The sequence below is a fragment of the Xenopus tropicalis genome, chromosome 1, assembly GCF_000004195.4.
Source record: "Xenopus tropicalis strain Nigerian chromosome 1, UCB_Xtro_10.0, whole genome shotgun sequence".
NCBI classification, from domain to species: Eukaryota; Metazoa; Chordata; class Amphibia; order Anura; family Pipidae; genus Xenopus; species Xenopus tropicalis.
In genome coordinates, this window is record NC_030677.2 from 143,590,620 (window position 1) to 143,618,393 (window position 27,774).

At 39.6% G+C, this 27,774-nt stretch overlaps 1 protein-coding gene across 2 annotated transcripts in view; it reads left to right on the top strand.

Annotated features, from left to right (window-relative positions):
* The window catches only part of ndrg2 (NDRG family member 2), a 36,595-nt gene that overhangs the window by 933 nt on the left and 7,888 nt on the right, over positions 1-27,774 (top strand). For both annotated transcript variants that reach the window (XM_012960326.3, NM_001007897.1), the window contains exons 2-15: positions 13,883-13,953; positions 14,046-14,087; positions 16,520-16,625; positions 18,029-18,149; positions 18,266-18,328; positions 18,422-18,482; positions 22,242-22,328; positions 22,665-22,721; positions 22,813-22,916; positions 23,113-23,157; positions 24,048-24,099; positions 24,191-24,238; positions 24,511-24,546; positions 27,202-27,253. In XM_012960326.3, the coding sequence (XP_012815780.1) occupies positions 13,891-13,953; positions 14,046-14,087; positions 16,520-16,625; positions 18,029-18,149; positions 18,266-18,328; positions 18,422-18,482; positions 22,242-22,328; positions 22,665-22,721; positions 22,813-22,916; positions 23,113-23,157; positions 24,048-24,099; positions 24,191-24,238; positions 24,511-24,546; positions 27,202-27,253 (937 nt within the window). In that variant the 5' untranslated portion in view covers positions 13,883-13,890. The remainder of the gene's footprint in view (positions 1-13,882; positions 13,954-14,045; positions 14,088-16,519; positions 16,626-18,028; positions 18,150-18,265; positions 18,329-18,421; positions 18,483-22,241; positions 22,329-22,664; positions 22,722-22,812; positions 22,917-23,112; positions 23,158-24,047; positions 24,100-24,190; positions 24,239-24,510; positions 24,547-27,201; positions 27,254-27,774) is intronic.

The window sequence follows — 27,774 nt, forward strand, 5'->3', positions numbered from 1 at the left end:
CAGCCAGAAACAGCGGCTTTACTTTCCAGCCAAGTATAAAAAAAAAAAAAAAACATGAACGTCAAGTCTGCAATATATTGCATGCCAGAACGGGCCCCGCCCCTTACAGACAAGACCACGCCCATAAACACGCTGGCCTCTTCTAGTGCTCGAACCACGCCCCCAGGTTAGGGTCCCACGTGTAGAAACAAACACAAACAGGCCGAGCTGCTGCGCCTCACCTGGCCCTGTCAGTAACACAGGCACGGAACCGCGGCTCGTACCTCAAGCTTTTCGCCACTTAGCGTTTTCATTGCATATTCTTTCAAATTAAATAACCAGCAATTCCATAGTAATTTATTTGTAAATGTATATAAAATACAAGTGTCCAAAGTTTACGAGAGTTATTTTTATTCTGTAGTTCAGGTTACGCAGCAACTAAGATCTGTAAAATACAATGCTTGTAGTAATTAGATACAGTTCATGGCTGTTTACACATCTATAGAATGAAATCCTCTAACACAGTGATCCCCAACCAGTGACTCTTGACTCAACCCTATGGATGTTGCTCTCAGTGGCCCCAAAGAAGGTGCTTATTTTTGAATTCCTGGCTTGGAGGCAAGTTTTGGTTGCATAAAAATCAGGTGTACTGCCAAACAGAACTTCCTGTAGGCTGCCAGTTAACACAGGGGCTGCAAAATAGCCATCACAGCCCTTATTTGGAACCCCCAGGAACTTGTGTTAATACCCAACTCATTTTACATTTGAACTTGTCTCATTTACATACTTTTCCTTTATTTACATAAACTAATTTGAGCTACTAAAGCAAAAATAGAGTTTGTACCAGTACAGGACAACAATACTTTATATTTAACGTTTTCTATGTCAATAACATAAATTCCGTACCTTTGGCAAGGAAGATAGAATTTACGTTTCTGAGTTTCGGGTAATGCTGTAGTTGCTGTACCAGCTCAAAACTTATTGAACCCACCATCTTAGCTTTGGGTACTTTGTCTTCTGAGAGCACCTCCCCTTGGCTTGGCAGTCATGCATGTGCGCTAGGCGCTCCTGCATTCAGCTTTTTGCCTGCTTGCACACAGGGCTGCTAGTAGGGAAGTATCTATCTTCTTACCCCGTCGGGGTGAGGAGGGCATCGGTTTGTTGATGTAGTCCTCTCCCCAACAGCCTACATCAAGTCAATGTAATTCGATCATTTGGCCCTCGGGCCAAAGATCAGATCAATCCGATATCTCAAGGTGGGTATTTCTGGGAGACAGCTGTTCATTTGGCGACCTCACCAAATGAGCAGATCTTTTCAATGTATGGCCATCTGAATAGGAGAAAATTAGTCTTTCTGACCAGGTGATTCCTGGCTAGTGTGACTGTTTAGCACATGGTAAGGATCTGCTTATTAAGGATGACCAAATGTATGGATGCAGCTCTGGACTGTAAAGGGGAAATTTAATGTGAAGGCATATTTATGCCGAGTGACACTGCCCTTCTCTGCCTGTCACCAGTTTTAATGATTTTAAGTGCCCTTGATAATGCACATGGAGCACTGACAGACAGACCACCAAAACATTTGTTTAAGCATTTTTTTGTGTGCAAAGGTCTGTCTGTCACTGTACTGGGTGTGTTTATAAGGAACAGGCTGAGAAAGGCGTTTTGGCCATCGCTGTTTTCCATTGTGTGCCATTAGTCCAATTTTTCACTGGGTGAGGAACTGATATGAATGATGTATAATTGCTGTGGTGCACAATATAATGGCCCTAAACAAATAAATGTATAATAACCCCAGTGATCGTATATGTTGGTGCTACAAAAAATAAATATATAATAGCCCCAGTGATAATATATATCGGCATTACATGCTTGGCACAAGCCTATAGAAAATGACTGCACTTATTACTGAGGTGAAGTAGATAGTAATGTGCATCTACTGTTAATATACACTTCCCTAATCCTGATCCTATGTTGCGGTATGTCTAGAATGTAAAAGTCATTTGTGTTTGTTATCCTTAGGTTCAGCTATAAGGGATTAGTATGTCATTATTCTGAAACACCCTAATCCTTATAGCCAGTGTGCCACCATCTCACTGTGATACTGCATATGTACCCTTAACCCATTGCATCTGTTATTCCTTTGAATTAAATCCTCCATGTATGAATAATACATAAACTGTTTTATACAGATTTCTCTCTCCTTAGCTCCTAGTTTCAGTCATAGGCGAATTAATTCTTTGTAATAATAATATTGTACCTTGTACTTGATGAAAAGTATGTTGCATAAATCCATATTTATGGTAAAATAATCCTATTGGATTTATTTAATGTTTGTGTGTTTTTGTATAATTAATGTATGGTGATACAAATTAAGGAAAGATCCCATATCCAGGAAACCCCTGATGCCAATAATAGATCCTGTGCCTGTGCTTAGCAAATAAGCCAATAGGCAGTAGGATAGGCATTTTCATCTAAAATAAAATTCTGCATGATGTAGAACTGACTGAATGCAGTAATTAAGTTAAATTTGTGTTTGGTGACACATTAATCTCATTTTTCTTACACTGAGAACAGACATTTTACAGAAGGTTAGGGCTATATGTTGTATACCTAGTGTAACCTGTCATTGCAGCAGATCAGGGTTTTCCAACTGCCCACAGACCGGATGTTGCCCTCCAAAAGATTTTTATGGCACGCAGTCTGTTAAGAGGCTTCATAGACTTCACTATATGATATCATCATATAAATTTAACCAGGCCCTCCAACCTGCTGCCTGATATATAATTTGACCCGCTCATGTAATGAGTTAGATGGCACTGCACTAGATGATTAGATTCTTTTATCCTCTTTGTGGTGTTACATGTGTGAAGCTTTTTACTTTTTTTTTTAGGTTCATAGCTTTTGGGAAGATATCTTCTCAGTATGTGCTACATAAAACCAGTTCTTAGGTTGTATTAAGCTAGCTCAAAATGGGCATTCCAAATGTTCTGCTTGGCAGTATGGCATGTAGTATTCTACCATTCTAAAGCTCAGAACAGGGATGCCAGCAGTTATGCTTGGTAGTATGGCATGTGCTAATTTGCTGTGGCTCAGAATGGCAGTATGCCATGTGGTATTTTACCATTCTAAAGCTCAGAACATTCTGCTTGGCAGTAAGGAATGTAGTATTTAAGTTTCACAGTGAGCCATATTTGTTTATGACTGCCTTTAAGGAAAAGGTTACACTAAAAAAACACTCATCCCAATGCAGTATGCCATTTGTTTTCTAGTACATATATGGTTTATACATACTAAGAAGGATTAGTCTGTTTCAGAATAATGACCAACTAATCCCTTATTTTGCTTAACCTAAGGATAACAGCCACATATGATCTTCAAAAGCTGAGCATACCGCAACACAGGATCATAACGAGGGCAGTAGCTAGATATACATATTATAGTCTAGTTCACTTTACTAGGGAAAGTGATCATTTTGTTGTTGTCATATTTATTTGATTGCCTTTAAGAAGAAGTTACATGCCCATTGCTGTATGCCCACTTGTTTCCCAGGGTTCCATGTTCCATCTATTTGGCAGAACCTTAATTGCATTAAAGTTAAACTGTAGAAGCTGGATCCCTTTGTGCGTCACAGATTGTTTGGGCTCACCCATCACTGCGTTGCTCTTAGGGTGGCCTAAACTAAAGCCATAGCCCCTGAAGACTTAATGTAGAAAATATTTGAAATACAGCATTTGGAGAATTCACTGTATAAAATAGTCAGCGGCGTGCTGTTACATGGGACATTGTGTGATTGTTCTGTGTGCAGCGATTAGAATCAGGAAGATGTTATATAATCCATTATTATATGGAGCAATGGAGGCATTCTAGAATTCCTCTTTAAAAAGCAAGTTGTTCTAACTGGCAGCTGTAAGAAGTATAGAAACTGAAGGATAGTTATTCACTGGCTATGTATGAGGTAATAAGATCCATGCCTTGGTTTTGAATTCATTTTTACACTTGGCAGAACTGACTTGCGTTTAAAAGGTCACATCCCACACTCGTTCTACAGCGTTGATCCAAATTAAAATGTTTTGCTACAATTGTTGCTCTTCTTTGACACCATAAAATTGGCAGATATTTTTAGCCTATCAAGCTCAGATGCATGAACTTAAAAAGGCCCATGGTTAACCAAATGTTACCTAGAATAATTTATTTGGAAAAAAATGTAATTTCAATTCTCAAAATCAAACTTTATTTTTTTTCTCTATATGACTCAATGCTGGTGATTCTACTATGAAACTGTTATGGCTTCATAGTAATGCAGAATAAAACATACTGAAAGGCAAAAAATACAAATGTCATAACTTTAAAGGTTAAGTAACCCCTAAGAGTGAATAAACATTTTCTAAGCACCTTTGCAATTTACATTAACTATTTATTTTTTTCAGTTTCAGAGCTAGTTCTGAGGCTTCTGATCTCTCTCCTGAGCAGAGTAACATCAGAACACTTCTCTCTTTTCCTTCTGAGGGTAAATCTTTGACTGTATAACTGACCTACAGATGGCACTGTTACAAAATGAATTATATTGGCAGCTAAGAAAAACTTAAATAGCTCCTTAACAGAAAAAAATAAATGTAAATTGCAACAGTCTTAAGAAAAGAACTCTGAGCAATTTTACATTTATTTTTCTTTATGGTTTACTTATCCTTTAAAGATATACATGTGGAATGTTAGACTTTGTTTAAGGGTGTGGTAAAAAGCAGGTTTTTGGTTTTTGGATTGAAACATTACAAAAATGTACAATATCAATTAAAATGCAGTTTTAAAAAAGGTGTAACGTGTATAAACATGTTATAATTGTACTTAAAGTGGGTTTAGCAAATCTTAAAGCCATGCAGAAATCAAATCCGCTGCTGTTATATCTTTAGTATAATAGTTGCTTGAACGTTGCAGAATGCTGAAACAGGAAACATGTACAGTCATGGTCAGAAACCATATCTGACATTAGTAGAAGCCATTTGATGTGATTCCTGGGTGCCCTTGCACACAATCAAATCCTATCTACTCTTTGAACTCTGGGGTCACATTAAAATATACACTTTAACTGGGGAGGGAGACACATAGAAAATATTTACTAGAGATTTGAATGCAGCAGACTAGATTGGGGATAGGCAAAATGTGATTTTAAAACTTGAAGCTAGCTGTGAATTCTTGCAGTTGCAGACCATATGCTACCTAGCATTGCTTATAGAACACAGGGCCAACCAGTGACTTAAGGTGGCCATACACGTTCAGATTTTAGTCTTCTTCTGACAAACCTTTGTATATCGACCATACGTTTTAAATGCAACAATCTAAAACTAACATTCGTACTGAAATTGTAGGATAAAGCCCTTTAAATAACAAATTGGAGGATGTTCTGAACATGAAATAGTCGGCAGATACCAATCGTATTTTTGGGTGTGAATACCTTGCACAAGTACTGTATATACTCGAGTATAAGCCTAGTTTTTCAGCACCAAAAATGTGCCAAAAAAGTCACCCTCGGCTTATACTTGAGTTGGGTGCCATGGGCCCCTCCAGACTAGCACCCGCTGTCCCTTGTGTGCAAATGAGGCCCCCCACAACCAGACCCTCCAGTGCCCTGGCTGCTCCCAAATTCATCTTCATCTGCCATCCTCACCTGTCCCATTCTGCACTACACATTGCACTTTATATTCTATATAAACTATATATAGTTTTGAAGGATTTTAATTCTTTGCGTTTAAATAAATATTTAAAAACATATACCCCACTCATTTAATGTCATTTTATTGGTATTTATTTTGATTATTGAAACTTAGCAGTAGCTCCTGTATTTCTCACCCTAGGCTTATACTCGAGTCAATAAGTTTTTCCAGTTTTCTTAGGTAAAATTAGGTACCTCGGCTTATATTCGGATCGGCTTATACTCGAGTATATACGGTATTTAAGGGCTCAGATGGCATACCTGTATTCTTTCTTATAGTACTACAGGGAGCAAGCTGCAAGTAAAAGATGGTGACAACATTATCTGGCACATTTTTGCAGAACTACTTCAGTTTTTTTATTACTGAAGTGAACAGCTGTAACTGAAACATGCTAGGAGTGGCAGATGTGCTCCAAAGAAGCGGCACAAATATATGCACATTAGGCTGTAACATCCACATCTGACCCCCCCTCCCACCCCATTCCATCTCTTATCTATTAGAAAGGGCCATTAACCATTACTCATACCTCAAAGTCATATAATCTCTAGTTAACAAACAGTAAGAGTGCTTGCAAAAGAAAGGATCTAGCACTGCACTGCTCATCTGTGGTTAATGTATAAACCTTATTGCATTGTGCTTCCAATGATAATGTAGGTGACCAAAGAACTCTTGAGTAGGGGCACTGGAATGTGCATATGCTAAGTTTCTATGTACATTTTACATTAAAGAAGGAAAGGTAAAAATCCCCTTTTACCCAGGGTAGCTGTGAGTGAGTGATATTTTTCCTTCTCTCTTCTATCTTTGGGATCCCAGGGCCTGTGCATGCACAGTAGAGTGAAAAATCTGTCCTTTTTTTGCTAAAGTTTGGGTTAAAAGAAGGAAGTGGATCGCTGGCTCGAAGCTACCTAACCTGGTGCAGTTTTCTCCTAACAGGAGCAACAGCCTGGTGTAAAGGGTAAGCAATTACAGTCACTGGGGGGGGGGGGGGGTTCTGTGTGTGTTTTAGCAAAGGCAATAGGAGCCATGACAAGTAGCTGCTACTAAGTAGCTCTGTGTGCTCTCACCCTTAGGGTCGTGCCACGACCAACCTCCATTGTTGAGGGCGACTAATCTCCCCGCAATTCCATTCCATCAGCTAGAATGTAAATCGCCGGTAGGATGGCATACGTGGTGCCGCGATTTGCCCAAGTCGCCTTGAGAGGAAACTTCGGCGACTTCAGCAAATCGCGGCACAACTAATCTCCCCATGTGTCACGGCCCTTAGGGCAGTGGCACACGGAGAGATAAATCTTCGCTACTGTGGGCAACTTATTTCCCCAAAATGCCATCCTACCAGCAAAAATGTAAATTGCCAGTGGGATGGCATAAGCTTCGGTTTTTCAAAGTCGCCCGAAGTTTGCTTGAAAAGCAGGAGGCAAAATAAAATGGAATCTTTGGTTTGCTGAAACCTGTATTCAAACCATGTGTCCAATGCAGTCAAAATGTCAGTCTCTAAGGCAGGGATCCCCAACCTTTTATACCCGTGAGCCACATTCAAATGAAAAAAGTGTTTGGGAGCAACACAAGCATGGAAAAAGTTCCTCGGGGTGCAAATAAGAGCTACAGTGGAGGAAATAATTATTTGACCCCTCACTGATTTTGTAAGTTTGTCCAATGACAAAGAAATGAAAAGTCTCAGAACAGTATAATTTCAATGGTAGGTTTATTTTAACAGTGGCAGATAGCACATCAAAAGGAAAATTGAAAAAATAACTTTAAATAAAAGATAGCAACTGATTTGCATTTCATTGAGTGAAATAAGTTTTTGAACCCTCTAACAAAAAAAGACTTAATACTTAGTGGAAAAACCCTTGTTTGCAAGCACAGAGGTCAAACGTTTCTTGTAATTGATGACCAAGTTTGCGCACATTTTAGGAGGAATGTTGGTCCACTCCTCTTTGCAGATCATCTCTAAATCCCTAAGGTTTCGAGGCTGTCTCTGTGCAACTCTGAGCTTGAGCTCCCTCCATAGGTTTTCTATTGGATTAAGGTCCGGAGACTGACTAGGCCACTCCATGACCTTAATGTGCTTCTTCTTGAGCCACTCCTTTGTTGCATTTGCTGTATGTTTTGGGTCATTGTCGTGCTGGAACACCCATCCACGACCCATTTTCAGTTTCCTGGCAGAGGGAAGGAGGTTGTCGTTCAGGATTTCACGATACATGGCTCCGTCCATTTTCCCGTTAATGCGAATAAGTTGTCCTGTGCCCTTAGCAGAAAAACACCCCCAAAGCAAAATGTTTCCACCCCCATGCTTGACGGTGGGGACGGTGTTTTGGGGTCATAGGCAGCATTTTTCTTCCTCCAAACACAGCGAGTTGAGTTAATGCCAAAGAGCTCTATTTTGGTCTCATCAGACCACAGCACCTTCTCCCAGTCACTCACAGAATCATTCAGGTGTTCATTGGCAAACTTCAGACAGGCCTGCACATGTGCCTTCTTGAGCAGGGGGACCTTGCGAGCCCTGCAGGATTTTAATCCATTGCGGTGTAATGTGTTTCCAATGGTTTTCTTGGTGACTGTGGTCCCTGCTAATTTGAGGTCATTAACTAACTCCTCCCGTGTAGTTCTAGGATGCTTTTTCACCTTTCTCAGAATCATTGACACCCCACGAGGTGAGATCTTGCGTGGAGCCCCAGAGCGAGGTCGATTGATGGTCATTTTGTGCTCCTTCCATTTTTGAACAATCGCACCAACAGTTGTCACCTTCTCTCCCAGCTTCTTGCTAATGGTTTTGTAGCCCATTCCAGCCTTGTGCAGGTCTACAATTTTGTCTCTGACATCCTTGGACAGCTCTTTGGTCTTTCCCATGTTGGAGAGTTTGGAGTCTGCTTGATTGATTGATTCTGTGGACAGGTGTCTTTTATACAGGTGACTAGTTAAGACAGGTGTCCTTAATGAGGTTGACTAATTGAGTAGAAGTGTCTAACCACTCTGTGGGAGCCAGAACTCTTAATGGTTGGTAGGGGTTCAAAAACTTATTTCACTCAATGAAATGCAAATCAGTTGCTATCTTTTATTTAAAGTTATTTTTTCGATTTTCCTTTTGATGTGCTATCTGCCACTGTTAAAATAAACCTACCATTGAAATGATACTGTTCTGAGACTTTTCATTTCTTTGTCATTGGACAAACTTACAAAATCAGTGAGGGGTCAAATAATTATTTCCTCCACTGTATAATTGGCTATTTGGTAGCCCCTATGTGGCTAACTGTCAGCCTATAGAAGGCTCTGTTTGGCTTTACACTGGGTTTTATGCAACCAAAATTGCCTCCAAGCCAGAAATAAAAAAATAAGTACCTGCTTTGAGGCCACTGGGAGCAACATCCAAGGGGACGGTGAGCAACACGTTGCTCACAAGGCATGACGATTCAACCAGCTTTTGTCTCTTGTGTGCATTAGGCAATAATTGGCCATAAAACACTAAAAAAAAGTGTGCATTTTATGGCTGATATTCCAATTGTGTGCTGTGAAAGGTTGACCATGTTCAAACCACTCACTGCACACATGGCAGAAGCTGGCCAAATTGGCTTATTCTCTGCCAGAGGAGAAATGTGTCACAGGGGCCTATGTTTAGGCACTGGCATTTTATTATTATTATTTAAATCAAAGCCACCTGCAGAGTGGGCCTATTTATTAAAGACGAAGTGCAGCTTCCCCCAAAGCTGTTTCGTTTCACACACCCCTCACATAACTTTTGCCTGGGATTTTGTCATTTTTAACATAGCCGGAACAATAAGGGCTATTGCCAGTGTTATCCCAGGTTTTTGTTTTTTTAAATAATGCATCAGCGAGAGTAATCACAGGAAAGTGAATGCGATGTTGGCTATTAGAATAATTTGAAAATGTAAGTAATGATAGCTTTATAAATAACTGCCAGGGTTTTAATGATTCTTTGTAAAGGTTGTTCCACACCACTGCGTCTTTGGCTGACGAATTGTAGCATGGCATTACACCCCTATCCCAGTTTTAAAATCTATGACATTTATAGTGTACACTGTAAATTGGTCAACAGAGGTTTTAAAAGACAATTTTGAGCAATCTTGTGTCGGCTTGGTTAATATCCCTGTGGAGTGTGTTTCTTCCCTTATGATACATAGCAACATGGGTGGGATGAATTCTGATTGGTTCTCTTGGGCTCACAGACAAACAATGGGGGGGCTGGGAATATGGAAAGAAGAGGATATATCTGTATGGATCTGTACAGACGTCAGTGGCTTAAGGTAGGAGAACACAGTCTAATACAGTCAATTTTTTTTCCTATTTAAAGAGAGGGTTAATAAAAACTTGGCCAAGCTTGAATGTCATATATGGGTTAATACAGCTGCTTTTTCTAATAGATTATATATAAAGAATACAATGAAGTGCTGCCTCCCAGTTGCTCTATGACTCCCATATACTCATCAGTTTGGGTCAATGAATAGCCATATCTGTGCCCTCTGTGCTTGAAATACACATTGATTATTTCTCCTTTGTGTTTGCACTGGAGGAATAAATAGTCTTACTTGTTGGCTAAACTACTACAAAAAAATAGCAGCAGGCTACCCAAATCGTATTTAAAATGTAAGGGGCCAAAACTTTGGCCTTTTTCATGTTGTGGAGTTAAAAACTCAAGTGGTGAGTCACACTCGCTTGTAACCTTGTAAGATGAGCCAGTTTATGGATAGTAGATATATACCACCTACTTTCTGGAACGCATACATTTGTCAAAAAATATCTTCCTTGTGCACTAATTTTGTTTCATGTGGTGATCTGCCAGCAGTACAAATGATAGCTTTTCTGATCATTGTAGTATTCAGTAAAGCTGGCTTTATCAGATTGACACCTGAAATAATGGCGTGTTCTAACAGTGCTGTTCTTATATAAGTTAAAGGGGCATATATATTAGTGCATGTAAAGACAAATTTCCACAAAACTGAAGGAGAATTTTATAAAAAAAAAAAAATTAAAAAAAATGTCATCTTTGTTATGCCACACGGTGAAGTAAAAAACCGGACAGTTTGTAGTGCTGGAGAATTCGCAGTTCGGATCCTTAATGGAGAATGGGACCAGGGATATTTAAATTAAGCTTAAACAGAATGTAAACACAGAATTTCAATAGTCAGGACCCATGCGCCCCTGCCCACCTTTTTACATTTTACTCATAACCCCAGCCCGTTGGTGACATCAAGCAGGGCCTCAGGAGAAAGGCTAATGTGGCAGGTACAGTACCATGATCTAAACCTGCGACTGGCCTACCCCTTAGCAAACCCACTCATCACTAAAAGGGACAGATAACTATTTTCAGTTATATTTACAAATAACTATTTTTTCTTTCCTTGCGCAACATTTAATTTTAGTTTAAGTTTTGCCTTATAAAAGGGTGGTGTTACCAATACCAGAGCTGCCTCCTACCCAGGAGAGATTTTAAGAATAACAGCAGATAAAGAGTTATCGCAAATAACTTTTACAATGGGTCTTGCCCATTGTAATAGCCACTACACTGTAAAAACGACTTACTCGCCTGTGTTAGATTGCTGCTATCGCAGGCGAGTAACCGCTACGGAAAAGGGTTTCCACCGGCGAAATGCAATGCCTCTCGCATCGCCTTTCGCAGTCGCGCAAAGTTGCCTGCAGGGGGAAAGTTTCTGCGACTTTGGAAACCATAGTGAGGCGAAGGGCTTTACACTTACTCACCCACGATAGCAGCAATCAATCCCTGGTGAGTAAATTGCTCCGTGGGGGTCTTACCCTTAAGGACATTTTCTTTTATAGTCCTAAACCCTGCCACCAAATTAGCACTCTGCCCTCACCACCTAAGAATGTGACGCAAGTTAAAGAACGCAAAGTGTGCGACATGCGCCCTGGGGATAAAATATGACATAGCCCTGGGGATAAAATATGAATTATTTGATAATTCCTGGGGCTTATATGTATTTCAGTTGATTCGTGAGAGTGTAGGCTTCTCTCTCATATTTAGAAGAATAGGCACTGGTATAAAGACACTTTTGCTTCAGTTTGAGGATATTTTCTCTATCGGAAAGGTCACGTATTAATTACAAATATTAGTATTATTCTGTCTTCATTCTGCGCCACATTTATTCCATAATAAGCCTTTATTATCTGAATGTCTGTTGCTCTCGCCATGTATGATTAATTAGCTTTGGCAGGATTTCTGTATGTATTACTCCTTACACATGTCTGTGTTGGAATGGTTGTTTTCTGAATGTGCTTCATTGTACAGAAGTGCGCTGCAAATATATATATATATATATATATATATATATATATATATATATATATATATATATATATATATATATATATATATATATATATATATATATATATATATATATATACACACACACAGTTTATTCCTGGGTATGTTTTTGTCTCTTCCAGGGCTTGATCATTTGACCTTCAGGATTTGAAGGGCAAAAGCTGCGTAGCTCCTGGGATCTGTGCCACAGCCCCACCCTCTGCTGGCAGGGACATACCATTAGGAGGCAGGGGAGCTGTACCCATAGCTCATCTGTGGCAGGAACATACCAAACAATAGAGGAGTTTGCCATTCTAACAAGCACATAGGGTGTGGAGGGGAAGTGGAAGCTGTTTTGAAATATATTGTTTGTTTTTAAATTATAGCTGCTTTTTTGCCAACTGTTTTCATATTCTACTCTGGGCAGATCAGTTTAGTTTTTTTACATGGAAAATAATGTTGCAGTTGTTGCTGCTTATATAGTTGGTGGCTGCATACTATAACAATTACACAGGCCAATACAGTACAGTGGAATTGTTTTTTTCCCTCTAGATTATTTTTAGAGGGGGAAGCTGGAATTAGTGGTTCATGAGCAATTGAGGAAACCCCTGCATAGTGATTTCAGTCTCACTTCATGTTATGTAGAGCACAGAGGAATATGAAAGATACTGAGTGTGTGTGTAGGTGACCGAAGGGCTCTTGTCATTGTACTGATAGGGCCATATTGCTACTCTGTCAGTCAGTGAAAGTGATGGCCTCTGAATGGGGAAGAGGTACAGTAAAAAAATAAGCATGGGCTCCGCAGAGAGAGAGAGAGCTGGCAGGGCCTGCTATGGAAGGAGTTCTGAAAGTCTGGAGCTGTCACTACAGTGTGGTACAAGGTGTAACAGCCTCTGATTGATGTCATCTTGTACTCGAAATGTATTGGCTTTACTGCCAAGTAGAAAAGATTCCCACTTAGACACCCAAAATCAATGCACACTTATAATAAATATATATGATCTGTGTTCTTCCTGCATTTTGGTTGTGTTTCTGCATTTTGCAGCACTGTCCCTTACCTGTAGGTAGGTACCTTACCTTAGTAGGTTGCATTACCTGTCTGATGTTCTGCCTATAAAATGCAAGAAAGCATTTTGTAGCATCTATGTGGCATTGTTCAAAGCAGCTGGAAAGTGTTAACAAGGCCTTAGTGCTTAGTGCAGCTCAGAGAATACTCTGGTATTTCTGAGGGTCTCATAACAAATAAATAAGGTTAAGGAGACTGCCTCATACAGACAAAAGCAAACAAAAGGAATTCTGGGAATGAATTCCAACCTTATTTATTTGTTTGTAGAACCACATGGTGACTCTACCTAAGCTGATCAGAAAACCCTGCACTACACTGATGAGCCTCAAGAAAGGCAAACCGGTCTGTAGTTGGGAATCTCATCAGCTATTATCCTGGCTTCAGGTTCAAACCTAGTGGGTGAGCTGTAGCCTATAGGATAAACCCATGTAAATAGGATTTTTTTAAGAGTTTGGAATTGTTTCCCAGAATTCCTTTTGCTTTTGAGGGACTGTAAGTGTTTCTGTAAGATACACCGATCACAGATTGGACTGCTGTCGGTGTCAGTATGCACTGTAGGGCCTTGCTATAGGGCACCGCTTACCCACTTTGTGTAATTCTTCTGCAACCTTTTACTAGTATAAACACTTCATATTGCTTAAGTTTCTCTTTTAGTTCTCAGTTGCATAATGGGCAATGACGTGAGGGAGGGGGATTGGCTTCACTGTCTTTAAACAGATCCTTGGTTGGGGTTGTAGAGGTTCAGGAGTAATAACTTAGGCCTCCTTCTCTGTAACTTTAAATTAAATAACATTTATCTATGCAGTGTAAGTGAGTATTTCTAATATGTGACACTCCTATTTGCAGGTCTGGAGATGTCTGAACTACAAGAAGTTCAAATCACAGAGGATAATCCTCTCCTTCAAGACCCCCTGAAGGTCAGACTTTGATATGTAACTTGTTACTTTAGCCATTACCCATACAGCCTCCGTTTTACACCACTAACATGTGTACGTTTGTCCCGTTTCAGGCAGCTGAACTTGCTGCAAAATTACTGCAAGTGCAAGAGCAGGTAAGTGGGATCTCTTTTAGACAGGCACATACTTTGTTACTTTGCACGGTTCCATGTAAAAGAGCCGCAAACTACATCCAAGTAGTAATACAATGCCTGTTGCTTCAGTGGTATTTAAAAGGATTTGCATTCTCATTTCTTTCTTACGAAAAGAAGTGGAATTATGTTGAGGTAAGTCAAGTTTTTCTACAGCCAGGATTTTAATATTTTTCTAAATACGTTTTTTTAAGGAGTTGGCTTTTGTAAAGGTATTGGCCTGATGAAATTATAGAGGTTTTACATATCAAAAGCGTGGGGCAACTCAGTCTGTTCATGTAAACTCTCATCCTGTGTATCAGCCTAACAGGAATGCTTTTTTGAGCCACACAGAAAGTCAAGTAGTGCTTTTGGAACACCATGTACACTGGTGACAAAGAAATTATCATCTGTGCCAGCTCTGAGTCAAAATAGAAGGGGTTTCATCTTAACTATGTCATATGTAAGTAGACAGAAGAAGGCCAGCCAAGCCAGACATCGTGTTAAATGCTTTCTCCATGTTGTACATTCTAGAAGTCAGGGGGAATTCTTGTCTGTTACAGCTTAGAAAACTAAAATAATAAAGAATGAAGAAAATAATGAGGCTGGCTTGTTAAGTGCATGCAGAGAAGTGTACACTATGTATAGATCTTTTCATTCACAACAATAAGGCAAGATTTTCACTTGGGGAATATGGTGAGGTGGAATAGCTGCTGCTTATAGGTAGAATGGATTTTTCAACCTTTTGCATCGGTGTTTGTCTGAATATATTTCCAGCACCTGTTGAGGTGCTGTTTTTAAGGTCTCTGTCAGCGCATTTCAAATTGTTGTTGTCGTGGGTTATAATGAATATTACTACGTATTTTGGGCTGGATACTAATAAAATATTGTCATTCAAAGAAGTCTATGTGGTTCTTAGAAATCCTTTGCCCAGAGACATATGTGGCCTGGACGATTGGAAAGCCCCTGCTGAAGAAGTATAGAGTTACAGTGACTGAAACACAGAAAGGAAGTGACAGGATGGCTGAGGATTGTGTATTATGCTGGGCTACTAAGGTGGCCAGAGACTCTTATATGACCATTTAATATGCTGATCCGTCATATGTACAGTATATGATGATAATGTAAGACCTTTTGTTTTTAAATAGAAGTAAGGCAATTTACTTTCATTGATTTTCTTTCAAAGGTGTACAGATGAACTCAAAGTATATAGCCAAGGTAGAAGTTTGAAGATACATGTAGGCAGTATAGTCTTTTAGAAAGGCTGTGAATGAAAGCCAAAATGGAGGTAAAGTCAATGTGTTTGTAAATATTTCTGTGTTATTGTTTGAATCTACTTGTAGCTGTTTCCAACTACTTAAAAGTGAAATATCTCTAGAGATCTCTAGAGGGCTTAGGACCTGGGATGTTGGTCTGTAGCAGTGGCGGCAGGGCTTTTTGAGAAACGTTTAGTTTGTCATAATTTTATGGTGTACTATTTCTGTGCTTATGGCATCTTGAGTTCTGCCTTGCTGGATTATCCTATGAAACATACTGAGAACATCAGTTCCAGTTAAGGTAAATAGACTTGTACAAAGCATGGTTTTGTTAAGATACGGCTAGCACATATATGAGAAATATCACTGGGTCTCTGCAAGTTACTAGTGAGGGAAATAATAGGTGTCTATTACCAGTATGTGCTTGTAAAACTCTCTCTTTTAGGCCAATATCAGCTGTAGTGACTTCAGCATAGAGAACTGCTCTTACTGTCTTCTGTGACTCTTATTGACTTTAATTTAAACTGCGGGAAGCATTGGTGCCAAAAAAAACACTGGAAAGAGTTTTCTGGTGGGAAAAGGTCTTGCACCGGCAATTCCGCACAGTACCATTAAGGCCAATGGGAGCTTCAGGAGCTGGTCATATGTATTTCTCTGCTGGCTGTTCTCTGCCAGTGGAGAAAAGCTAAGTATGACATTAGCATGAAAGGAGAACTAAACCCTGACTTGTATTGTTTAATATTTGATGCAGATTAGTGAACTATGGAACCTTGTTCTGATTTTTTTTTTTTTTTAGAAAGTGCAGTTTTTGATGTAAATGTTAGAAGCTTTCCATATCATATCTGATTGAGTTTCACTTTATAAGTTCAGAGGCAAAGTGAGATACATTGGATATGAACCTTACTGTAAACATGCTGATTGGGGGTGCACTTGGGTGTTACTGTTCTTGTGCAGGGACATGTTCAGAGGGTTCAGCAGGTGCCCAAGTTATACATAATAATGACATCGGTAGTCTCATTCTGAGGAGGGTAAAGGAATTATGGTTCAATAATGCACTTTACTGCATCAAATATGATCATTTTCACACAGGGTTTATTTCCTATATATATCTATGTCTGTACTGTGTGCTTACCCCTGTTTTTTGTGTGTCTCATGGTGTAGAAGCACTCTATTGAGACTCCCTATGGGGTGGTGACAGTCACGATTCAGGGTACCCCAAAACCCAAGAGGCCTGCGATTGTAACATTCCATGATGTGGGGATGGACCGTGAGTATGGTGGCTGTCTGTGTCCAGCTGTCTGTCCCCAGACTGCCTTGTGTAGCTCTGCCCTCACAACTATCTTTGTTTTTCTGTGTTTGTGTCTGTTTACTCTCTGTGGCTGTGTCCACTTTGTGACTCTGTCCTGTGATTGTTTTTTGTCTTGTTCATGGCTGCTTTTTGTGACGGTGTCCAACTAGGTTCTACTTACATGTTACATTCTAATGACTTTGTCTCCTCTTGATTTCCTGCTCATACAATTTTGTATCAAATCTTATGTCTCACCTTTTTACATTTAGGGTCTCTATTTTGTTCCTTAACCCTTGCTTCTTTTCCTGTGCTCCCTTCAGTTAGACCTTTCCATTTTCTTTATCTGAACCAATTCTCTTTTTGTGTGCTTTTATATGCTGTTCATTCACCTCCTCTTTCTTGCTTCCTTCTAGCAATCCCTTATGATTGTGTCAGCCAAAGCTTGCTTTCTTGCTTGTCTGCAAACTTTATAAAACATAGTCATAAGCTGGCCAATTGACACAGTCTCAACCAAATAAGTCAGTATGTGCCAGTGTGCTGAGATTTAAGGAGAGTGAAGCTAGACATTTTGTTCAAGCTGTTCATTGGCTGAACAGGATGCATTGTTCTATAAAAGTGATCAGTGTATTATAGACTTTGGCCAACCACATATGTTGTCAAATTAGTCAGTGATTCCCTTGCTTTACAGTCTGGTTCCACAAGCAAACCTTCCCCTTTCTGGCCATCTGAAATCTTTATTTTCCAGCTTGGGCTCCCCAGCCTTTTTCATACTCCATTTGCTCTAATCTAAATGCTCAAATCCCCATCTGTCTCTTCATTAATCCCCCTGTTCTTTTCAGTCCCTTATTTCCCACAGTTTTTCTCTCATTCTTTTCTGTTCCATCCTTTTTCTTTTCATCATTCCTCAGCCCTCACCTTTCTTCATTTTTCACAAAAACAAGTCCCACAGATACTGAGCTGTTTTGCAACATAAAATGCCATATTTGTAGCCACACAGGTGTTTTATTCACCAATGTAAGAGAAAGGCAATTTAACTATTAATTATCAAATAGAATAAGGGTAGGCAACTTTGGGTGCTCCTCATGGGGCAGAGAAAAAGTTCAGAAATGCTGGAATTGATTGCAAATTTTGGCAGTAAAAGATGGATATGTGCTGATCATGTGATAGATGTGGGACTTATGTTCATGTTGGGGTAAGAGGTTTCACATAATAGATAAGATTCCCTTCTGCCAATGTTTCTTGCATTTATCTTTCAATGCTCTAGTTTTAACAACTCTCTCTGCCCTTGAGTCTCTGTTCATCACCTCCCTGTCCTTGAGCTCAGCACCCTGTCTTCTATGCCTTTTATCTTTTTAATTGTTTTTTTCTTTGCACTTTCTCAGATAAGATGTGCTTTGATACACTCTTTAAGTATGAGGATATGTGTGAGATTGTGAAGAATTTTGTCGTGTGCCATATTGATGCTCCAGGACAGGAAGAAGGGTCTGCTGTCTATCCTCCAGGGTGAGTGTTGTATATTGGACATGCTCAATTTTATTTAATAATCGTATATTTTTTTCTTTTATTTGGTGATCACAATCACTCTATCAGGTTGTTAATTTAGTTTCACTTGCATTTAGGTATCAATACCCATCCCTTGATCAGCTGGCTGAGACCATCCCTTGTGTGCTGCAGTACCTGAAGTAAGCAAACCTCTGGCTTTAAATATATTACATACAGTGTAGTTGCTTTTAATTGGGTGAACATAACCTCTTATCTGTTTCCTTGTCACATAGCTTTCCCAGTATTATCGGAATTGGGGTTGGTGCTGGAGCTTATATCTTTGCCAAATACACGGTAGGTGATATTTGTAGAAACACATTGATGGAGGGGAGGGGATGCTGTGTGCGCTGAGCCCTTCTGAAGATTTTTTGGTGGGGAGGCCCTGCGTGAGATAGACACACCCCTGCCTCTTATATGCCCTCACCACACCAGTCCAACTATTCTGGCCAGTTGGATAGTAGTCGAAGGTTACTAGCTGCCTGGAATGGGTGATCTCATCATGTGGCACGTTGGCTAACAATTCATTTAAGTGCATTCTTACACTGTGTGTAGCCAAATGTCACTCACTTTGATTAACTGACCTATATGCCAAACATCTATCAACCTAATGTGGTCGCTTGACCGTTTTTTTCTTTTTATACAGGATAAAAACTTAAAGGGGTCCACCGACAGAAAACTGTTTTTGTATAATAAAAGAAAATGTACTTATAAGCAACTTTCATATATTTACATTAATTAAAAAATGAAAATTGTTTTTAAGTTCATTTAAAATGTAACTGCTATTATATTATTGCTATATTAATAGAATTGCAATTGATATATTAAAATATAATTGCTATTATCTGTCTGTTTACATTCCTGATTCTGAGTACTAAAACAATGTTGCAAGTCAGCTGATAAATAGACCTTGAGGAAAACCGATTTCTGCTACATTGTTTTAAAAGTCAAACCCAGAGAAAAGAAAAGGTATACATGAACACAGCATTTCAATTGCAATTACATTTATTAATAACTGTAAAACCGCTTAAAAAGTTAAATGTATACTGAAAGATTGCTTAGAAATACAATTTCTTTTACTATACAAAAAATGGCTTTTGGCTGCCGTGCTGGGCCAAAAGATACTTGCGCCTAAGGCAAGTAACTCTTGTTTTGGCTCCCACTCACCCATTGTCCACCCATGATGGCAAAAACCCCCCTACCACCACACCTACTCCCTCTGCTCACCACTGCAGATCGCTCCCACTTGGCCTTTCTGGAACTTAGAACAAACCAGGGTAGGCTACTTTAACATAATTTTTTTTAGTACCCTTCCCCTACAGCTCCCTTCCAACCCAGACAGCCTCACCCTAGGCAGCTGCCTACCTGTAGTTCTGGCCCTGTTTATTTGGAGGACCCTTACAAGTTTCCGGGTCACATTTAATATTCTTCAATACATAAGGGATTATGGCAGAAAAAGGTGAGCTATTGCAAGTTACCCTGCAACTAATGCACAAGACATATAAATGGAAAAAAATGCTGTCGAAAATGTTAATATGCAAATATATCTCTCTCAGAACAGGCCTGGACTGAACTTGATGTTAGGTGCCCTCCACTGTACTGTGGCAGAGGCTTTTTGCTGAGTTTGAGGAGGTGATCACTGATGCTTTAAAGCTATTGTACCTTGGAAGTAATTAGGAAGCATGGTGGTACAGTGGGTAGCATTGCTGCATTACATATTCATACAGAATCTACATAAAGATTATATGTTATCTTTGTGCTTTCAAGTGATACAGATGGCATCCCATCTACTATATTCTTATGTGTTAATCTGACCCTACTGTTTGTGCAAGTCAGCAATTGGTGATATGTTGACTCATAAGTTTAAAGCTGGCCATACACGCACCGATACTATCGTATGAAACCTCGTTTCATACAACCGAAGGTCGCACGAAACATCGTCAGATCGCCACGCGTATGGCCAGCTTTAAGGAGTCTTTAATGCCTGAACCATATTGTAGGGGTAGCTTTGGGACATTAGCCTATATATTCCTGTAGGCTTTGCCGAGAGACAATGTTAGGAGCTGCAGAAGAAATAGTAGTAAATGATCTGTTTCATTTCAGCCTATTTAATAACTGTCTCAGTTGTTTTTTCTCCTGTATTACTATACCACTACTATAACACCAATAATCTGTTGTTTTTTGCATTGGTTTATTAATAGGTTGATGTATGATTACAAAGCGTGCTTTTATGTTTTTAAATCTACACTATTCGCTCATGCTCACTATCATTCCTTTTATCCATATGCATCTCCACCCCCCTCTGTCTCTCTTGCCTTCTCTTTCTGGATTCCTCTGCAGTGTCCTCACTCAGTATCTCCTCTCTGTTTTTCTCTTTCACCTGCCAGTGGACTTAAATCCTCATCTCACAGTTTCTAGCTGCCTTGATTGGCTTTAAAGGAACAGTTCAGTGTAAAAATAAAACTGGGTTAATAGGTTGTGCAAAATAAATAATATTTCTAATATGGTTAGTTAGCCAAAAAGCAGGAGTGAGTGTATGGCTAACATAATAGCCAGAACACTACTTCCTCCCTTCAGCTCCCTAACCTTTTAGTTAGTCAGCGACTTGAAGGGGGCACATAACTGTTAAGTTAGTTTGCTTTTGATTCTGAGCGCACAGGTCAGATTTAAAAGCAAGTAGTTATGTCCCATATGCCCCTGCTATTGATGTGTGGGTCGAGTTTTTCTCGTCCCACCCCCAACCCTAACCCAGATGCATGCCTATAAATTCGAGAGCTGGAACCAGGAAGCCGGCAGTGTAAGGTCACGTGTGGGGAGGACGAGCAGCAGGAGCTTTTGGAGGCATGCTCTAAAGCAAAAATCTTAACAGGGACTTTCAAGCTGTTTTAGGGCAAAGTTTATAGTTCCCTTTGTTTCTCTCGATTTCCCATTTCTAAAGTCTCAGGGAATCTGTTCTTGCAAAGTTTATCCAGACTAAAGGTGGCCATACACGGGCCGAATCTAGCTGCCGACATTGACCCCTTAGACCGATTCGGCAGCTTATCGGCTCGTGTATGGGCACTAACGACGGGCCTGCCCAACTGACATCTGGCGTGAAATTGTCCAGATTTTGATCGGGCAGGTTTAAAAATTAGTTGGATCGGGAACCGCATTGGCCCATTGATGCAGTCACCGAACCGACGGACACCTATACCCGTTGTTCTAATTCGATTGTTTGGCTGCAGGGCCAAATGACCTAATTAGCTCGATATCTCCCACCTGAAGGTGGGGATATCGGCAGAAGATCCACTGGCTTGGCGACCTTGCCAAGTGAGCGGATCTTGACATGTATGGCCACCTTAAATCCCTCAGCAGTAACGCTGTAAACTTGGGCTCCTCTCACAGCTGACTTAACTTATCTTGTGCTCCACAAACTTCCGGTTGTTTGCATATCTTTGTCCTCCATGGGGTCTCTTAAGGTGGCCATACATGGGCAGATTTCAGTTGCCGATTCGGGTCCTTCAGACCGATTCTGCAGCTCATCTGCCCGTGTAAGGGCACCCCTGACAGGCCTACCTGACTGACATCTGGCCTAAAATTGCCCAGATCTCAATTAAGCAAGTTTCTTTCTCCCATCAGAGCGGGGACCACATCGGCTTGTTGATGCTTTACTCTGTCCGCTTGGCATTTTTTAATTGAGTCATTTGGCCCTAGGGCCAAACGATCGAATTCAAACAATATTGCCCCCTTTAGGTGGACATATTGGGAAAAAATCCACTTAATTGGCGACCTCGCTGAACGAGCGGATCACAATATGTATGGCCCCCTTTACATAGCTTTCTATTTACTGTGAAATATCTTTTAACGTGAACTTGATCTGCATCAAATTATATCACACACATATGATATAGGGAACAAAAAATGTACAAACAGGATCCATTGTAGTTTTTATATTTGTGATTTTCAACATCACCCATAGCAAGTATTCTTTGTTTTTCCTTCTACTATTTTCTGCATTATCTTTTTGCTGTACCTACTTCTTATCCTCCGCTAATTTTCTGCTTCCTTTCTCCCCAGCTTTCTCATGCTAACACAGTGGAAGGTTTAGTCCTCATTAATATCGACCCCAATGCCAAAGGCTGGATGGACTGGGCAGCGCAAAAGGTAAAAATAACTGTCACATGCACACTGTGTCTTAGGAGACTGTTTGTCTCTGGTAGCCTCTCTCATTTTGAATATGAATGACTTTCTGTATCCTTGGAACTTGTAGAATGTCACTTGGCTCAGATGTCTGTCAGTTTTTGCATTTGTAGTCCTCTCACTGGCTTGCCTGCCTTCCTTTGTGTGTTTCCATCGCTCTGACTAGCTGCTAAGCAATTTATTGCCTCTGACTGCTTCTTTTTTTTTTTTTTCTTGTTTATGACTTGTGGTTGTGAGAGTGCTCTGTTGCTTTAATAACTTTTTATGTTAGTCTCTGATTATATTCTGTATCTCTCCCAGCTGACAGGGCTAACACAATCCATCTCTGATATGATGCTTGGCCATCTCTTCAGTGCAGTGAGTAATACAAACCATCAGCAGGAAGACAGGAAATTTGTCTGCTAATTAAAATCAAGACTGTTAAGATAATGATATTGTTTTTGTACAGGAAGAACTATCCGGAAATTCTGATGTTGTACGCCAGTACAAAGCATCCATTTTAAACTCCCCTCTTATTAGCAATTACCAGCTCTACTGGAACAGTTACAACAGGTACATAAAGCACAAACATTTATTAGAAAAAGCCCATGGCCTAGCATTTACATTGTCATCTGTTTCTGTACTTGTTGTTATTGCATAATATATTAAGATATTAGTGTAAAGTATTGCCCAACTTGCTGTCGCTATATCAATAAATGATAATAAAACATTCTTACTCTGTAATTAATGATGACATATATATCTACAGCCGACGGGACCTGAACCTAGAACGTGGAGGTGGTGTCACTCTAAAGTAAGTGAATGATAATCCTTTCCATTTTGCCAGACAAACATGCAGGGTTTCTTTTTATTTCTACACAGCACAATATCATGAGTTTCAAATCTTTTGCAGCCTGACACACCCTGACCTTCAACAGTTGAACCCCAGTGCTCAGTCTGGGGATCAGCACCACTCCACCCCTGAAATATTGTGTTACAACACTGCATTCATTTTCATTGTTGTGCCAGTTTTTTTACCCTATAGAAATAGTTTTACTTACCTAAATGCAGACAATAACCACAGTACCCTTTAATTAAAAGGTAATGGAGATTGTTCTACAGTATGACACCCTCTTTATAGGGTTGACTTTTTGGCCAGTACCTACACATATGATGGTACAAGGGCTGTTTTTTTTTAGGGTTTTTTTTGCACTAAGCCCTAAAATATACAAATTAGGGGTTGGGTTCCAGATTCAGCTAATCTTTCACAAAAAAACCTCAACTTAAAAGTGTGGATTCCCTGCATCCCCTTTTACAATGGACTCTACAAAACATCCACAACAAAGGAGGAATGGTGGGGTGGTATACTGGTTATCTAATGTCTACCTCACAACATTAAGTTGCTTCCATTTTTGCCCTATTTAGCTCAAGAAAAGACATACATTTATCACGATTAAAAAGCTAAGAAAAAGCCCCATTTCTTTAGATATTGAAAAGAGGGAATATTGCCCCATTAAAAACATAACCCACATGTAATGAATACCTTCAGAATTGCTGGCATTAGTGTGGGTGGAATTATACTATTCATTAGAATAAGTATAGAGTGAACAAACTTTGAATGGTATTTCTAAACATGCCAAATGTAAATTTTTTGAAGCTCCTGAGAGAAACCAACTTAAACTTTCATATTGGTGTGTTTTACAGGTGTCCTGTGATGCTTGTTGTTGGTGACCAAGCTCCCCATGAGGATGCAGTAGTATGTTTGTCCTTCTTTTATATACATAAATAATTATTTTAACGAAGGCAGGATGATATGCACTCATCTTACATTGTGTGAATGTCTCTAGGTGGAATGTAACTCAAAACTGGATCCAACACAGACCTCATTCTTGAAGGTAATCAAAGAACTTTGTATCATTAACAGCTTGGAGTTAGCTGGAGGGGTACAGATAGGCAATGGAATAAAAGAGATCCAGGGCATAAACGGTCCCTTAATGGAACTGAAGGGAGTAGGATTTTCCTGTGTTAGATATTGGATTGGTAATGAAGCAGGGTTGTTGGGTAACTGAGGGGTCTGGAAATCATTATTCACAACAATGTTGAGATGATAAAAATGAATTAAATGGAGAAATAATGAAGACTGATGGTATAATCTGACTTTTTTTAGATGGCGGATTCTGGTGGACAGCCTCAGATAACACAGGTAAAATCATATTTTTGTAATACAGAACAAACATAAACAAACCGATACACGACATAGTCCCTTACTATAAATAAACGAGGATTTTGAAAACTCATTACAAAGCTCATTACAGATTAAAAGAGAGCTCTGCAAATTGTCAAATAAAGAATATTGGGGCAATGTTACATAGTTACATAGGGTTGAAAAAAGACCAGTGTCCATCAAGTTCAACCCATCCAAGTAAACCCAGCACACACAACCCACACCTACCAATCTATACACTCACATACATAAACTATAAATACAACCACTAGTACTAACTGTAGATATTAGTATCACAATAGCCTTGGATATTCTGATTGTTCCAGGCCCCTCTTAAAGGCATTAACAGAATCTGCCATTACCACATCACTAGGAAGGGCATTCCACAACCTCACTGCCCTCACCGTGAAAAACCACCTACGCTGCTTCAAATGGAAGTTCTGTTCCTCTAATCTAAAGGGGTGACCTCTGGTGCGTTGATTGTTTTTATGGGAAAAAAGAACATCCCCCATCTGCCTATAATCCCCTCTAATGTACTTGTACAGAGTAATCATGTCCCCTCGCAAGCGCCTCTTTTCCAGAGAAAACAACCCCAACCTCGACAGTCTCACCTCATAGTTTAAATCTTCCATCCCCTTTACCAGTTTAGTTGCACGTCTCTGCACTCTCTCCAGCTCATTAATATCCTTCTTAAGGACTGGAGCCCAAAACTGCACCGCATACTCAAGGTGAGGCCTTACCAGGGACCTATAAAGGGGCAAAATTATGTTCTCATCCCTTGAGTCAATGCCCTTTTTTATACAAGACAGCACTTTATTTGCTTTAGTAGCCACAGAATGACACTGCCTGGAATTAGACAACTTGTTATCAACAAAAACCCTTAGATCCTTCTCCATTAAGGATACCCCCAACACACTACCATTTAGTAGATAGTTCGCGTTTATATTATTCCTACCAAAATGCATAACTTTGCACTTATCAACATTGAACCTCATTTTCCAGTTTGCTGCCCAGTTATCTAATTTTGTCAAATCGCTCTGCAAAGCGGCAGCATCCTGCATGGAACTTATAGTTTTGCACAATTTTGTGTCATCAGCAAAAATAGAAACAGTACTGTCTATGGCCACCTCCAGGTCATTAATAAACAAGTTAAAAAGCAAAGGACCAAGGACTGACCCCTGCGGTACTCCACTAACCACACTGGTCCAATTAGAAAATGTTCCATTTACCACCACTCTTTGTACTCTATCCTTCAGCCAGTTCTCTATCCAATTACAAATATTATGCTCTAGGCCAATATTCCTTAATTTGATCATTAACCTTCTGTGAGGTACTGTATCAAACGCTTTAGCAAAGTCCAAGTAGATGACATCAACTGCCATTCCAGCATCGAGGTTCCCACTCACCTCCTCATAAAAGGCGACTAAATTAGTCTGGCAAGATCTGTTACGCATAAAACCATGCTGGCACAAACTAATAGTATTGTGAACTGCAATGTATTCAAGTACCCTATCCCTTATTACCCCTTCCAAAATTTTTCCTATTACTGATGTCAGACTAACAGGCCTATAGTTTTCAGGCTGAGAACGGGATCCCTTTTTAAATAACGGCACCACATTAGCAATCCGCCAGTCTCTCGGCACCATGGCAGACCTCAATGAATCCTGAAAAATTAAGTGAAGAGGTTTGGCAATCACAGCGCTCAGCTCATTTAATACCCTGGGATGAATCCCATCCGGCCCTGTACCTTTGTTTGTAATGTATTTGCACCAGGTCTAGGTGTCCATAGGTGTGTTATTAGACCTTTATTATTTGTTATTATATTACTTCTGCCTTTACATTCTTAGTATTACCACAGCCCAATACAACCTTTATACAGCAATACTGCAATGCTCAACAGCAGTACAGATAATTCTGTCTTGTGATAAGCTGCATTGCTCTAAACCAGGGGTCCCCAACCTTTCTTACTCGTGAGCCACAATCAAATGTAAAAAGACTTGGAGAGCAACACAAACATCATAAAAGTTCATGGAGGTGCCAAATAAGGGCTAAGATTGGCTAATAAATAGCCTCTATGCACACTATCAGCTTACAGGAAGCTTTATTTAGTAGTAAATCCAAAACTTGCCACCAAATCAGGAATTCAAAAATAACTACCTGGTTTGGGGACACAGAGAGCAACATCCAAGGGGTTGGTGAGCAACATGTTGCTCATGAGCCTCTAGTTTGGGATCGTTGCTCTAAACAGTCACTGTGTAAACCACATTTTGCTCTCTCTGTAACATCTGTCTATAATTAAAACATCTATTTGTAATAAAAACCATACAGATCATCTCAACAAATGCTGCAAAAAAACTACCTTTAAGCACAAGCAGAATAGGAAGGCATATATATATATATATATATATATATATATATATATAATATTAAAGAACCATTCAAAATTAAAAATAGCGCCTAGGTGAAATGTTGCTGAATGAGTGGCCTTTCCTTTGTGCGGTAGTAGCAATAGAAAGTAACTTCTCTCTTCAAATGACTTTCTGTGTATTCTATTTGAGGAAAACTCACAGTATTTTTCACTTGCTTAATTACATTTACATTTTCCTTTCGCTTTTATCCTTTCTTGTATTCTAGCCTGGAAAACTGACTGAAGCATTCAAATATTTTGTGCAGGGCATGGGATACAGTGAGTATTACTGATCATATGTCAATATAGAGTTAATAGGTTCTGGCCCCATCCATTTCTCCCTGTTATTACCTTATCTTTTTCATTTCTTTGGAAACTGTGCTCTGCTTCTGAGATACAATCAACATAATACTGCATTGTACACGGTAAATGTTGTGGTTTCAGCTGTATTTTTCCTGCAGCTCAAATGTTTTGTCCTCAAATGGAAAAGTCACTGATAGGATTTATAGCTAATTGTTCCCTTGGCCCTTATAACATGTTTGGAAACAGCATTCTGTTATAAAGGGTTTTTTTTTCTTGAAAGTCGACTTATGCCAGTGTTAGCAAAATAGCTAGTGTTTCAGAGTGTGGGTAAGGGGCATAAACTGCAAATGGCAGGCACACCTGTGTTTAACAAAAACACAAAAGTGAGCTTAGCGTGGGATTCCCTTGAAAATGTGCTGTGCTTAATGTTTAAATTATACAAAATATCTGTGAGCTGTTTCCATGTATTAAAAGCCAATGGTGCCGAGACTGTTGGT